Below are 16210 nucleotides of genomic sequence, written 5' to 3'. Positions count from 1 at the left end.
CACCCCCACTGGGGATGCGCCCATAACTCAGGTACATGCCCTTACCAAATCGAACCCTGGATCCTTGAGTCCGCAGGCCGATGCTCTGTCCATTGAGTCAAACCGGTTTCGGCAGATCTTGTTTATATTTTAAAGGTTTTCTCCTCTGCCATCTTTTTAAAAAATATATATTTTATTGATTTTTTACAAAAAGAAAGAGAGAGGGATAGAGAGTTAGGAACATCGAGAGAATCATTGGTCAGCTGCTTCTTGCACACCCCCTCCTGGGGATGTGCCTGCAACCAAGGTACATGCCCTTGACTGGAATCAAACCCAGGACCTTTTAGTCCGCAGGCCAAAGCTCTATCCACTGAGCCAAACTGGTTTCGGCTCCTCTGCCATCTTTCAGTTTAAATTTAGTAATGGGTTTTCCCTGAATTCACTGTATTATCAGTTGAGTACTATTTATATACATATATTTCTGCATTGTAAGTACCATTTCACTCAATTGTTTATGGAAGCATTAACTTAAAATTCTAATCTAATGCCTTTATGTGATTTAAAAAGATAATTCACGTTCTGTTCTTCATTTATAAAAATGATGCCAAAGGCCACTGCGAGTAGCCATTCTTTAAACTGAACTACTGGTGGTGACGGATGAGTCATCAGTTCTTGCAAGTCATCATCCTGGTAGCCATTTGGGAAGTGATGGGCTGGGTACAAATATCTGGTATGTGGCTAAGAAACAGTTTTTGTTTTTTTTTTGAAACTATATGATCTGTGCTTGATTCAAATCTGTGCTATTGACCTTTTTTTATAATATGATTTTTAATTGGTTTTAGAGAGGAAAGGAGAGGGAGAGATAAACATCTTATGAGAAACACTGATCAGCTGCCTCCCACACAACCCTTACTGGGGATCAAGCCAGCAACCTGGGCTTGTGCCCTCACCGGGGAATCTAATCTGTGACCTTTTGGTGACTGGGAGGAGCTCAGCTGACTGAGCCACACTGGCCAGGGCTGTGCTATTGATCTTGACAGCATCATATTTTCCTATTGAGTTCCCAAGAAGTTTCCTGGACTTCATAGTCCCATTTCATGGTTTGAAAGTGAAAATTTAAATTCATATCACAAAAGCCACATTCATTTAATCATTTTTCTTTTCCCTTCAAAATAGTTCTTAGGAATTCTTTGGGGTGGGGATCAGCGTTTGAAAAGGTGAGCAGATATAGAAAGCCCCCTATTCCTTGCTCCTCTCCACTTAAAACATCAGAGGCCTAGAATTTATTGGTTATAAAGTCCATTTCTTGACAGACATTAAAGTCAATATACGTGAACACCCATGAATAAAAAATGTACACTTAATACAGCATACATTTCTGCTCATAGATCAGAGTATCATCGTTGTTTTATGCCAAGTGTACCATATTGCCAAGAGATTAAGCACATTCATTTTCAGTTTACATCATCGTTTCGATTAGACATATAAAGTTTCTCCTAACGAATTTCTGGTTTCCTCTGAAATTTTTTTTTTTTTTTTTTTTTTTTTTTTTTTTTTTTTTTTTTTTTTTTAGTAAGGTGATATTTGTGCATGCATGCTGGAGACACAGTTTCACCATTAAAAAAATTAAATGTTCATCATTCTTATTTATTTAATAGTCGTCACCATGAAACCTACATAAGATAATTTTGGACAAATGACCAATAGGAGCTTTGGTTTACTGCGTCATTTCAGCTAAAGACAAGAATGGTGTAATTTTGGTCATCGGAGGGAACACAGAGAACATTCAGTGTTAAATACGACACCTATAATTAGGAAGACCTATGGTTATACCATAGCAATTTTAAGGATGAGGTAATTTGGGGAGAGTGGGGGGAAAAGCAGCAATTAATTAAAAAGTTTTCAATGCAGTTTGTGTATGCTGCAGCACATTCGTTGACACCCAGAATGCTCTGTAAAAAGAAACGCCTGGTACCTGTTGTCCTAACCGGGTTAAAGTGGCCTGTCATGAATGGCACAGAAATACCCTTTCTTTCTCTTATTCCAACTTCAGAGGCCCTTCCATCCTTTCCCTGGGATCCAGGCGGCTTGGAACAAACGAAGAAAAAAAAAAAAATCCTGTGAAACAGCCCAGGGCCTAGGGAATCAAGTTTCACTGAGAAAAAAAACAAAAAACAAAAAAAATAAATAAAACTAGGAGGGCCGCGATTAGATTAGGCCAGGTGGGAAAGTGATATTGGCAGGTAGCGCGTTGGAAAGTTACCGCTTTTGGTTATTTTTTAACCGGCGCCCTGCAAACGGCCCGCGTGGAGGTGTCTCACTCGCTATAACTTGAACGTGAACTTCAGGTTCCACGCAGGTGGGGAGACGGGGCTGAACCCGAGAACCTGGGGGCGCCCCCCCTCCTCTCCCTCTGCGTCCCCAGGGGCATCTCCTGGAGCGCCTGACGGTCAGGGCAAAGGCGCCGGGGAAGCCAGGAGCCCCGGGATCGGGGGGACGGGGACCCGAGCCCCGAAAGCACACCCACCCCCGCCCCGCGGGTGGGACCCCCCGGCCGCGAACAGCGCGCAGGGGGCGGCGGTTCCCCGGCGGCGGCGGCGGCGGCGGCGGCGGCGGCGGCGCAGGAGGCAGAGCCGCGCGCACGAGGTCCGGGGCGCGCGGCGAGCGCGGCGGCCGCCGCCTCCCCCCTCCCCTCCGCCGGCGCCGCCTCCGCCCTCCGCCCGGCGCGGCCTCCCGCTCCCGCCCCTCGTGGCTGGCTCCGGCGGCGGCGGCGGCGGCAGGCGGGGAGGGCGTGCGCCGGCCGAGAGGTGTCGGCGACGAGGAAAGGGAAGTTTCAAGTGGAAGGTCGTCCGTCCACCGGCGCGTCCTCCTGCTGCTGCTCTCCCCGGCAGCATCATGGCGGAGCCGAGCGGTTCGCCCGTGCACGTCCAGCAGCCCCAGCCGGCGGCTCCGGTGACAGCGGCGGCGGCGGTGCCGGCGTCCCCGGCGGCCGCGACAGCAGCGCCGGCCCCGGCTCCGGCGGCGCCCGCGGTCCCGGCCCCGGCCCCGGCCTCAGCCCCCGCTCCAGCTCCAGCCCCGGCCCCGGCCCCGGCCCCGGCGGCGGCGCCCGCGGTCGGCTGGCCCATCTGCAGGGACGCGTACGAGCTGCAGGAGGTTATCGGTCAGTGCGGCGGGCGCGGCGGGCCGGGGCGGGAGGGGCGCGGGATGCCGGGCTCGCCTGCCTGCCTGCACGCCCGGGGGAGGCAGAGCGACCGCCTTCGGGGCCTACCGGCTTCAACAGTTTTTTTTTTTCCTTTTTTTTTTTTTAATTTATTTGTTCGTCTCTAAACGCCGCCGGTGCTGCAGGCGGCGGCGCGGCGGATGTGACTCGCGCCGCAGACCAGCCGCATGCTGCAAACTTTTATCTCGCACATCGCCGGGGCGGAGGGGCCGGGGCCGGCAACGTCGCCGCCGCCGCATCCCCCTCCCTCCCTCCGCCCGCCCGCGCGCCGGGGCCGCAGCCCGTGGCCGGGGGCCGCGCGGAGAGGCGGCCGCGGGAGGGGCGGGGAGGGGCGGGTGGGGTGCGGGGCGCCGCCCTGCGCTGCCCGCGCCCCCGCCTCGCGCCCCCGGGGACTCTGCGGGCGCGGCCGCGCCTCTGCTCTCCGCGCCCCGCGCTTCTGCTCCCCACCCGCAGCCTCTCGCCTCGGGTATCTATCCGGGCTGCGTGGGAGCCGCGGCGGAGGCCCCGGTTCCCCGCTCAGCGCCGGGAGGATGCTGGCTTCCCTCGCTGACAGCCGCTGGTCCAGCCGCCGTGCAGCCCGGCTCCGCGCCGCCGCCGGGTACCCGCCGCGCGTGGGGCCGCGCCGCCTGCTGTCCGGCCCGGCCGCCCGGGAGAGCGGGCGCCCTGGCCGCCTGCCCGGCACCGGGCGATGCTCGCTTCTGGTCCAGGGCCGCGCTCCGAGGGTGAAGTGAAACCCGAGGCTCTGGGTGATCTGTTCCCTGGCTTCGATGCCTTCTAGTGGGCTCACAGATATCACCTTATCTTACATTAAAAAAAAAAAAAAAAAAAAATCCTGGCAAAGTCGACCGGCAAGAAGCCGGAGTTACTTTTCCTTGGGCCAAGCACGTGAAGGGCCGGGCGATTTGGGTTGACCCTTTCTTTACGCAGAGCCTTCCCTTTTGGGTCATCCTGTGGGAGAGGCTGGTTAAACCCGGTCAGGGGAGCCTCTGGGTAAAGGGCGCCCTCAGCTAGCCTTACCGGTGCTGGGGTGGGATGCTGCCACCCCACATCTTGATCCTTAAGTACGGTGGCGGTGAGAAAGGGATTCAGAATATGTATCTTGAATGCTCTTTTGCTTTTCATTAATAATATTCTTCGGCTGGCCTTTATCACTTGCTACGGTGTGAACGAAGCATAGTGCAGACTGAAATTGTATATACACACACACACACACACACACACATATATACATACATATATATATATATATATATACATACATATATATATATGAATATGATAGGCAGAACATTTAACCTAGGGTATAAGAAGCTTCAAATAAGCTAAAATGGCATCTCTACATAAAATTCTTTAAAAAATCCCAGACCTTTCATAACTTTTGACCAAAGGCTTCGAAGTTTCAAGGGCTGAGTCTTGGTCACTGCCTGGATTAAATAACGTAAAGGGTGTCTGAAAGGCTCGAGTGTTCAATGAAAATCCCTTGAACTGGCATATAAGCCCTCTCATCTCCAGTTTCACTGCCTACCCCTCCCATGTTCTGCTTATATCCATTGTACCCGGAATAGTCTGCTGTCCTAGGACTCATCCTGTCTTCCATTCCTTGCCTTTGCCTGGCTCTTCTCTAAGTTCCCATCTTGGTAGTGAGGCCCTCAGCTTCCAAGGCAGCCACAGTGCATGTCCTCCAGAGGCCTTCTGCTGCTTCTGCTCCTCTTTTTACACACCTCCTAGCTTGTAACGCCACAGTTTTTGTTTTCTCTACAGACTCTGACGGCCTATTATGTCTCAAGCATGGTGCTAGGTGCTCACAGGGTAGACATTAATAAAAATGGCCCCCGCCTCAGGGACTTCAGGCATTCATATCAATGATTCTGTAGGATGTGCGGAGGTGAGGACTGGGAGAGCACAGCGGAGGGAGTGACTGCTAAAACAAGGAAGCAGAATATTCCACCGAAGACCGTGGAATTTGAGCCAGACTTTGAAGTTGGACTAAGAGTTTGTAAGGTGCCTTAGTATTTCTGTTGCTGACCCCCCTAATCATCTGTGAACTTAAGGGTGGTCTTAGTTATCACTTTGCAGCTTGTAGGATGGTCCATCGAAGTTGGGCGATGCTATCTACACCATAGGTTCCCATGGGGTTGGGACCAGAATTTACTTATAATCAACTTATGTGCTTACTTTGTTAATTAGTAGGGTTAAAAATGCAAGCTTTGTCTTTTAAAAAATGTAAGAGTTTTAGTCAGTTTTGTGGACTAAGGAATAAAATCTTATTTTTGTTTAATTTAAGTGATGGTGTTAATTGCATGGCTTCTTTCGCCTTGTAGTAACAGCATTGCTAATTATGGTTGGTCATTTATTATTAATAATAATGAAAAGAAATTTACCTGAGGAATTTGAGAGCAGAAACACCTGCTCATCATTTCTATCTCGATTTGTTCACTGTCACACTGTGGGAAGAACTTTTGAATATTTTAAATTTATCTAGCTTAGTTGGTTTGAGAGTCATCCTGATACATGGAGATTGTGGGTTTGATCCCCAGTCAGGGCACATACAAGAAGCAACTAATGAATGCATACATAAGTGCAAGAAACAACAAATCGATGTTTCTCTCTAAAAATCAATAAACAAACTTTTTTAAAAAAACTTTTAGCCCAGCTGCATGGCTCAGTGGTTGAGCATTGACCTATGAACCAGGAGGTCATGGTTCAATTCCCAGTCAGGGCACATGCCCAGGTTTCGGGCTTGATCCTCAGTGTGGGGTGTTCAGGAGGCAGCTGATCTATGATTCTCTCATCATTGATGTTTCTATCTCTATCCCTCTCCCTTCTCTGAAATATATATATATATATATATATATATATATATATATGTATATATATATATCTTAGAAGTTGTATGTATGTGTGTGTATACACACACACATACATATAACTTCTAAAATAAACAAAGAATTTTATCTCATATTTTCCAACTAAAAGAGATGGCTTATATGGAGGACATGTTATTGAAAAATCAAATTGTTGAAATAGGATTTTGTAAGAGTAATGTTTATAGGGAATTGCAAACCCATTTCCATTTAGTGTGTAACGCTAGTTCAGCAATTAAGAGTGAACTGTGGTTAAGCCCTTTTGCTTAAACATTACACGCAAAAATATTAGTAGTTCAAACACTGAGCCAGTTTGGGCATGCACGTGGGTGGACAGCCTTTGCCTCCCCCTGCCACACAGCGGATGACACCTGACAGGGCTCCCGCAGTGTGAGCTGTGACCAGGAGGAGGCTCAGGTGTGCGGGAGCAGAAAGCCAAGGTGCTCGAACTTTCCAGCGTGGTGGCACCGCGTACTTTTCCTTCATTTCCTTCTGGGCAGAGGTTGGGGCCCCAGGATTAGGAGAGAATAGGTTTGCTCACATCCAAACAAAGCAGGTTGAGTTGTGTGACTTCTGTTTTAGAAAAATAAACACAGGATTTTGCAAGTCTAAAAATAAGGTTTTCTCTTTGTTGTATTGTTCTTGTGTGGTAAAAGATCAATGGGGAATTTGTAATGAATGCTCTTCTGGGTAATCTAGTCCGAAAGTTTTACATAACCTAGAAATGATTAAAATCTGTGGGAGGGGGCTTTTGACTTAGAGGGGGGTTAACAGTGTTGTGAAATTATTAAATTTTCTTTTAGTCCTTAGTGTTCTTGTCTTTGTAGATTTCAGACATTTTTTATTGATTTTTTTACAGAGAGGAAGAGCTAGAGATAGAAAGTTAGAAACATCAATGAGGGATAAACATCGATGAGGGAGAAACATTGATCAGCTGCCTCTTGCACACCTCCTACTGGAGATGTGCCCGCAACCAAGGTACATGCCCTTGACCGGAATCGAACCTGGGACCTTTCAGTCCGCAGGCCGACACTCTATCCACTGAGCCAAACCGGTTTCGGCTAGATTTCAAACCTTTATGTCTGCTGTATGAGTGACTGCTCTTCGGAGGCTTTCTAACTATTTAAACTCTTCAGGCTTGTTAATCTTTGTTTCTCACCTCTCCCCCATCTCAACCTCGAATTCCTTCTTTAGAAGGATAAGGGGTACCCAAAGATAGGCCAACTGAAAAGTTAATTTGTTGGCGATATTGCTTCTATCACCTTGATTCATTAAACAAAGAAGATAAGGTGAGTCATCTAAATGTTGACTTGGGCATCCCTAATGGAATTGAACAACTTCAAGGAACCTTGCTGTCAAAGACTGGTAGTCATTGCATCGGTTTCTGTGTTTGAATCAGATATTCCTGGCAAAGGCTATTTGCTGAATTTCCTCAGAGAAACCATAAATACACCTGTGCTTCATTAGTATGTTTGATTTTCTTAGGTTTTTTTTTTTTTCAGGATGAGCCATTCTGTAGTTTTGCACTTGATTTCTCAGCATTGTTTCACTTTTGTCCTTGGTAGTTGTTTAGAATGATTTACAAGTAACACCTACTGAATTTGCAGTCCTAGTAAATAAAAGGAATTTGGTTCCGAGGCTCCTAAGCCATGCTTTGAGGAGGGGGCCTCTGGGTCCTTTGTTCCATTCTCTCCTCTGAGGCTGCGTATAACCACTCAGGTAACAGACACATGGCCCACACTTTAAGGAGCAGCAGCCTTTCTTCCCAAAATGAGACCTGCTTCGCTCTGTGCCCTCAGAGTTTCTCCCTCATCATTGATGTTTCTCTCTCCTCATCGATGTGGTGTAGGGATTGGCTCTGGTTTGATAGATGTTCTGGAGGGGCCTTGAGAGCAGTAGGAGCCATCCTGGTCACAGTTGTTTCTGAAGGACCTCAGAAGGCCACAGCACTGAGTGTGCATGCTGCTCCCCGCAATTCCTTTAAATTGCGCTTGCTTTGCTGCTGCTGCTAGTTTGTTAGTTTGGCTGTTTTTATTTATTTATTTTTTTAATCTTCACCCGAGGATATGTTGTCTCCTATAGGTGTCCCTAACAGGGATTGAACCTGTAACTTAGATATGTGCCCTACCAGGAATCAAACCTGCGTACGGCACGACCCTCTAACCAATGGGGACACCCAACCAGGGTGGCATTATGTTTTTTTATTTTATTTGATTAATTAATTAATTTTTTTTATCTAAAAGAGTCTTGAGATACTTGGCCTAAGACAGGGCTTTTGATTTTCATATTACTTTACCTTTTTTTTGTAAAGAGAAAATATATCTAGAAATATCCTTTTTGCATTTTTAAAATCACTGTGGTAAAACATGCAGATATACATAGGGTTTACCATTTTGACCATTTGCCAAGTGTATGTAGTTCAGTGGCATTAATTGCACTCACAACAGAAATAAATGCTCTTTTAAGTATACAGTTCAAACTACCACGTGCGAAAAATCTTTGGGGTAAGAAGGAACTTATGGTAGAATTACTGCCATACTTACTTTACTTATGCATTTGAGTTATGACTGGTAACGTGACTTTCTCCCTGTCTCGGATAGTCTGTTGTAGGCTGCATTTTTTTTTTATTGTATTTGAGAGTAAATTAAAACATTGCGTGCTCTGGAGTCAGACGGCCTGGTCTATTTCACATCTTGGCAATGGCACTCACTGGCCTTGAGACCTTGAGCAAATTACTTCGACGTGTCTGCACTCAGATCCCTCATTTGTAACACGGAGATGATAAAAATAGGGTTGCGAGGACCGACAGAATGCAAAGCACTTAGAATAGTGCCTGGCACAGTGGGTGCTCTCAGTCAGTCTTCGCCCTGACTCCTGTGAACCGAATCTGCTGATCGGATTCGGGCCGTCGGGAGAGAACACAGTCTGCCTCCGGCCAGGCTTCGGAGTGGCTGGAAGAGGTGCCTGTGCTCACTGCCCACCAGGGAGGAGGCCGGAGGAAGAGGAGCCTGGTCCTCTCCCCCTTCGGGTGGGCGGCGGGAGAAGGTGGCTCTCTGGGTGGGCCTGGCCCCCCTCGCACCTCTGCCCCTCGGCCGTGGCAGGAAGCCGGAGCGGGCTGGAGCGGCCTGTGGAGCTGCTGGCGATTTGGCCGGCTCCTGGGTGTGGGTGCCAAATGGCCCTCTGACAAGTGGTGAGAGCATCCTGCGGGAAGGTTGCTGGGAGGACCAGCCCATCATCATGAGAGGGCTCTCGGAACATCCTGCTAAGACTGCACTTTTCTCCCACCTCCGAGGCTGCCCCGCCGAGGCTGCCATGCTGGCAGGAAATGCTGCTGACGACGGAAAGAAACAGCCCCTGGCCCGGTGAGGGAAAGGACCGGCATTTGTCTTCAGATAGAGTCGTCACTGTCGCTCCCCTTTCTCTCCTTCCTTCCCTCCCTGCTTTTCCCTCGGCTTATGAATATTCTCAAGTCTCTCCCTCTTATCTTGAACCACAAAAGAGAACCAAACAAGACACTCTTACTACTCCTTCCTCCTCCAGCTACTATCTTATCTCTTTCTTCCCTTTCACCGCTGAGCCCTGGAGAGAACCTCCCCTTCACTCTCAGCCCACAGCCACCTGGCTTCTGCCCTTTGCTGAGAAACCAGAATTGCAGTCTTCACAATCGCCATGACCTGCCCGAGGCCAGAGCCACCGGACGAGCAGTCCTCCCTTCTCCTCTCTCTGTGGGACTTGACACCATCTCTCCATTCTCCTCCTCCTTTCCTGCCTGGCCCTGCCCCAGAGCCCCCTTCTCTACCTTCCACCACCACCCACAATGCCAAGCGTCTCCCTGATCGCTGGGTTGGTGTGTGGGCTTCCTTTTATAAGCTTGTATTTAGATACTAGAGGCCCAGTGCATGAAATTCTGGTAGGGTCCCTAGTGGCTGCTGGCTGCCGGCTGGATGCTCCTTCCCTTCTTTTGGCTGACCCCACCCCCTGGTCGAACTCCCAGGCAACTCCTGGTCGAGGGGGGCAGTTTGCATACTACGCTTTTATTATATAGGATTTCACAGAACTTCATACTCAAACTCACCGTCTCTCCATTTGGGCTTCAATCTCAGTTCAACTCCTTCAACATTCTCCACCTTCCTTAAGACCCTCGGGTGAGAAACAGAAACACCACCATCCTCCACTTTCCCATCTTCCTCCGTCTCCCGCATCTCACTGGTCATCAGCCCTAAATGTTTTTGCATATTTGAAACATTGCCTCTGACTCTTCCTCCTGGCCGTCCCCAGTTTAGTGCAGGCCCTTATCTGTTCTTATTTGGAGTATTGTAGTAACTTCCTAACCAGGTTCTTGTCTCCGTTCATGCTTCCAGCTCTAGTGTGCCTGGCTCCAAAGTGATGCTGCCACGCCAAAGGTTTTATCAGTGACCCCCCCCCCCCGCCCCCCCTTGAGTGGCTTTCCCGTCATCCTCAAGATGAACTCTAAGCACAGTGTGTAAGGCCTTTTTGGGAGCTGTCTCTGACCTCCCTTTCCCATCATACCTTGTCACTGCCACTCTCAGCACAGACACACACACACACACACACACCCCCCCCCCCCCCCGCCAGTGGGAACCTTTGCATTTGCTGAAATGCTTCCTGCTTTGCTAGCCTCTGCTGGGCAAGTGCTCTCCTGCTTGGAAAACCATTCCACCATCCTTCCCTTTCGTCTTCATCTAGTTGACACCAAGCTTTGTCTCTCCAGTTGTCTCACCTCTTATTGAGGTATAATCTGCACGTGGAAAAGTGTATGCAGAATAAACGTATAACTTGATAGTGTGTTCTTAAATTGAACACACTCTGATCGTGGCTCCCTTTTAGGACTGGGAGCAAATGATCCGTCTTCACAGAAACTGCTGCTGCCCATGAGCCTCCTTTGCCTCTGCCCCTTGCTCTGTTGGATATTTCACCCCCCTGATAGTGCTCACACTGTAGAGTGTCCCCCCAAAAAGGTCTACATATATTCTGAGTAATTATAAAGGCATTGTTTATTAAAATACATTTCATTTTCAAAATGGAACTACCAGCTACTAAATGTATATATATACATTTTTTGGGATATCGTGTATATGAAAGTTGTTTGCCTGCTTGCCCATCCGGGCACCAGATGTTAATTCTTAATTCCTCCTCGAGTACGGCATCCCTTGCCTCCAAGCTCCATACCCCATGGTAAGTGTCCAGTAAGCGTTTTCCGGATGAAAGTCTGAACTCTGGGGACAAATCCTCCCACCCTCCTTGTGGAAGAGGAACGTTGCCCGACTTGTAAAAGTTTGTCTCTGTGGTTCCTGAAGATTTGATCCTGTCCATGGCTAACGATAATGCTGATTTAGTTGCGTTTGGGCCAATCAGCTTAAAGGGCTCTGTAGAAATTAGTTCATTAATCCACCCGGATCAGGAGTGAAGGCCTCCCCTGCCTGTGCGGGGCAGGCAGGCAGGCAGCAGGCAGGCAGCAGGCAGGCAGCAGATAGCCAGAGGCCTGGCTCTCCGGAGGTCATCTGACAGTGAGGTGGCCTCTCTGGATTAAAGGAGCCGAGCTCCCTGCCACCCCCCACCCCCACCAAGTCAGCGTTCATTCATTCACGCATTCATTCATTCCTTTTACTTTTTTTTTCCATCACCATGTATCCCCTCTGTGCCCTCTTCCTCCTCCACCCAACCCCAGCCACCTCTGCAGTCACCACACTATTGTCCATGTCTCTGAGTTCTCTCTCTCTCTTTTTTTTTTTTTTTTTTTTTTTTTTTTACCTCAATCCCACTACCACCACCACCATACCTGCCTCAGAGCTGTCTGCCTGCCTGTAGGACTGTCCTTTCTTTATTATTTATTTATTTAATTTTTAGTATATTGATTTTTTATTTTTATTTTATTTTATTTTAGTTTTTTTACAGAGAGGAAGGGAGAGGGATAGAGAGTTAGGAACATCCATGAGAGAGAAACATCCATCAGCTGCTTCCTGCACACCCCCTACTGGGGATGTGCCCACAACCAAGGTACATGCCCTTGGCCAGAATTGAATCTGGGACCTTTCCGTGCACAGGTCAATGCTCTATCCACCGAGCCAAACCGGTTAGGGCAGAGCTGTCCTTTCTTAAGTAGACTCATGCCTTCACTTTTATGTGTGTATTTCTCTATAACAACCCTGCGGAAGTCTGCAGCCTCTCGCTGGGGAGAAATGAGGACTGCTGGAGAAGGTCAGGGAGCAGACTATCAGGACAAGGGATTTTCACAGGTTTGATGGCAGGAGTTGCATTTTTGTAAATGACAAATGACCAAGGGTGATAGGATTGGCGTGGTACATGCTAAACCACAGAACTGGGTCTTTTGAAGTGAAAACCAATCTAATAGGTGTTACAATTCCTTTATGGTTTATTTATTTATTATTATTATTTTTTTTTTTGGGGGGGGGAACTTATTTTTCTATTTAAATAAAATTCTCAATGTAATCATGTGAGATTTTACATCCTTCTGCCCCTTCACCCAAGGACAGCTTTGTTGAAATTATACCAAAACAACTCCAAGATGGTTGAAGTAATTCAAGTGTTTCAAGTGCTTCTTTTCTCAGATCTGCTATCCATTGGTCAAGTTTTTGCTACGAAATAAGAATTCAGTATATCGATTCAAAAGGCACTTTACATTTGGCTTACCTGGGAAGCCAAGGAGAAACAGCAGTTTTTTAAGAGAATGGATTGGCAGTGCTCTAGCTCCAGAATTGATTTAGATAAACACTTTGGAATCCGATGTGAGTAAATGCCAATGTATTTCATGTTTCTTCTCACTTGCCAAACAGTTATTTAAGAAGAAAGGGCTGGCTTAGCTTTAAGAAACTTCTTGGATCTTGAAGAGTGAGATGAATTGACCTTTTAAGCTGATTGTGTATTTTGAGCTATGGGAAAACATCATTTTAAGGTAGTTTTATTGTCAAACTTCTAAGTAAGTGGCATTTATTATAATGCCCAGAGGCCTGGTACTGTGGGTGCTCTCTCAGTTCTTCCGTTAGGTGAAAATAAATATTTTGGTGACATTTATAGGGTTCAGGTTTCCCAACCTTTAGGCACTAGTAGAGCTGGTTACCCGAGGAACTGGTGTGGTGAGTAGGTTTGGTGGCTTTCTGTCATATGAATGAGAGATCTTCATGTGGGAAGTATTTTGAAGCCAGTGACTTGCGACAATTCTGAAACTTCTCACAATCCCTCTATTGATGGTTGACGTCCTGGAAGAATTTGCGATCTTGTTTTGAACTGGTAGCATCAGTTTGTGCCAGGGTTTGTAACAGGGGTGTTCCAATTGCTTTTGTTCCTGGCCTGTTTGGTTTGGGGGTTGAAAAAGTATTGTATTTTCTGGATTAGTGCCCATTGACCTATCTTGTGTTGCTTACACTTTAATTTGAATGTTCTGGTTTGTTCATTCTCCCTTTTTCCTTCCCTATGACAGGCCCTTTCCTGCTTCCTTTCCTTTCCTTTCCTTCCTTCCCTCCTTCCTTCCCTCCTTCCCTCCCTCCTTCCCTCCTTCCTTCCTTCCTTCCTCCCTTCCTCCCTTCCTCCCTTCCTCCCTCCTCCCTCCCTCCTCCCTCCCTCCCTCCCTCCCTCCCTCCCTCCCTCCCTCCCTTCCCTCCTTCCTTCCTCCCTTCCCTCCTTCCTCCCTCCCTTCCTCCCTCCCTCCCTCCCTCCCTCCCTTTCCCTCTCTCCCTCCCCTCCCCTCTCCTCCCCTCCCCTCCCCTCCCCTCCCCTCCCCTCCCCTCCCCTCCCCTCCCCTCCCCTCCCCTCCCCCCTCCCTCCCTCCCTCCCTCCCTCCCTCCCTCCCTCCTTCCCTCCTTCCCTCCTTCCTCTTCCACAGTGTCACCATCCCCTTGGGTTAATTGTGGGGTGGCTCTAGAAAGCAGGGAAGAGAGTGCTTGGAGGGAGGAATGCGTGGTCCGTGCTGGCTTTTCTCAGACAGCTCCTAGGTGACGAATGGCACAGGACATCGAGGGATACTGACATTTAATTTTGGAAGGGACTGAATGAAGAAAAAATCCACTCTTGCTTCTTTGCTTTACAACTGAAGACCCTAACATCTTAACTTGAAGTAATTTGTCTGTGGTCCAGAAGTCCTCAGAATCTTTTCAGGCCCATGATTCCTACCTGGTCCACCATTTTCTTCTTCTCAGACCACACTGAGTCCTCACTGGCGGGAAGGAAGAAGTTAGAGAAGTATCGACTCAGTGAATTTCATAACTACCATTTTAATAAAGCTAAAAACATATCTCATTGTGAATATGTTTTCTGTGTAGATATCATGGTAAATGTCTTATTTACTCATTTAGAAATACTAAAATTATATGTATATGTATATGTGTGTGCGTATATACATAATATATATATATATACATATATATATATATATATATATATATATATATATAATATGTATATACACACACACACACACATTTCCTTCACCAGGGCATGTTTATTTAACATGCAAACCAGGTGGAATGTAAACATAAAATAGCTTCATTTCAAGCGTCATCTTTTGTGTGGTTTGTTACAGTACTGTACTTTTAATCTATGGTTCTAATCTGTCAGTGAGGAAAAGGAGTGTGTGAGTGTGTGTGAGTGTGTGTGTGTGGAAGTAAAAGGCTGAGGAGCAGCACGTTGAGAGTGAAGAAAGCACGTGAAGTAGATGAGCTCCGCTGATCATCGCTGGAGCGGATCCCTTCTGCCGGGCTGATAACTTCCCACAGTCAGAGTGGCAACGGCATTCCTATCGGATGGTCTGCGCAGTGGTCGGCAAACTCAGTCAACAGAGCCAAATATCAACAGTACGACGATTGAAATTTCTTTTGAGAGCCAAATTTTTTAAACTTAAACTTCTTCTTCTTTTTTTTTTTTTTTTTTTTTTTTAATAGAGAAGATTATGAGTTTTTTGTTTTTTTTTTTTTTTTAAATATATTTTATTGATTTTGTACAGAGAGGAAGGGAGAGAGATAGAGAGTTAGAAACATCGATGAGAGAGAGTCATCGATCAGCTGCCTCTTGCACACCCCCTACTGGGGATGTGCCCGCAACCAAGGTACATGCCCTTGACCGGAATCGAACCCGGGACCCTTCAGTCCCCAAGCCGACGCTCTATCCATTGAGCCAAACCGGTCTCGGCTAAACTTAAACTTCTTCTAATGCCACTTCTTCAAAACAGACTCGCCCAGGCCGTGGTATGTTGTGGAAGAGCCACACTCCAGGGGCCAAAGAGCCGCAAGTGGCTCTCGAGCCGCAGTTTGCCGACCACGGGTCTAGTTCCACGCTGTCCAGGGTGGAGGTCACCAGCCGCATGTAGCTATTTAAATTTAAGTTAATTAAAATGAAGTAAATGTGGGGAGGGGAGAAGGGGGAGTAGGCAGTGCACAGAGTATGTTTAGGGCAGTGAAACTACCCTGTGTGATGTTATAACAATGGATGCGTCGTCGTACATCTGTCCAAGCCCATCGGATGTACACGCTGAGCCCCAGTGCACTAGTAAACCGTGGGCTTTGGGTGACCGTGGCATGTCCGTGTAGGTCCCTCGGTGGTGACCGATGCACCGCTCTGTGTGTGGGATGGTGATCGTGGGGGAGACCATGCACGTGTGGGGGAGGGGAGGTGAGGGAAATTTCTAGTTTCGGTTTTGCTGTGAACCTAGAACTGCCTTAAACAATAAACGCTTTAAAAGAATTAACTAAAACACAGTTCCTCAGGTGCAGCAGCCACATTTCAAGTGCTCCACAGGCAAATGTGGCCGCTGCACCGAGGACCTGTGTGTCATTGATTTCCTCTTCAGTCTGTAATGCTCATTACTCCACAAGGCGCGTTACTGGGTAGTGCAGACACAGACGGTCTCTGTCACCACAGAGCTTCCTGTTAGACGGCGCCCGGTGGTCCTTCCTCAGAAACGTCACAGAGCGGACGGAGCAGCACCGGGGCGGCCCTCCGTGGCCAGAGGCAGGGCCGCTGACCTACAAGTGCAGAAAGGGGTCAGGCGGTGCTAACCTGATTAAAAAAATCATCTTTCGCTTTTGCTCAGTGCTCTGTTGGAAAGCCAGTTGATTCATATTTTCAGAACAGTCAATCCTTTCTGTGTGCGGTGAAACAGACACCCCTGTTGACG

General features: G+C 47.8%; 1 protein-coding gene across 1 annotated transcript in view; it reads left to right on the top strand.

The window, feature by feature from the left end:
• The first annotated feature begins 2649 nt into the window (after positions 1 to 2649).
• The window catches only part of STK39 (serine/threonine kinase 39), a 252613-nt gene continuing 239052 nt past the window's right edge, over positions 2650 to 16210 (top strand). The window contains exon 1 of the mRNA XM_084892329.1: positions 2650 to 3139. Within this exon, the coding sequence (XP_084748455.1) occupies positions 2875 to 3139 (265 nt within the window). The 5' untranslated portion in view covers positions 2650 to 2874. The remainder of the gene's footprint in view (positions 3140 to 16210) is intronic.

This window comes from Pipistrellus hanaki (assembly GCF_964339955.1).
Source record: "Pipistrellus hanaki genome assembly, chromosome: 8".
Classification (NCBI taxonomy): domain Eukaryota; kingdom Metazoa; phylum Chordata; class Mammalia; order Chiroptera; family Vespertilionidae; genus Pipistrellus; species Pipistrellus hanaki.
The sequence above is the reverse complement of the archived record's forward strand: the minus strand, read 5'-3'. Positions and strand labels throughout refer to the sequence as shown.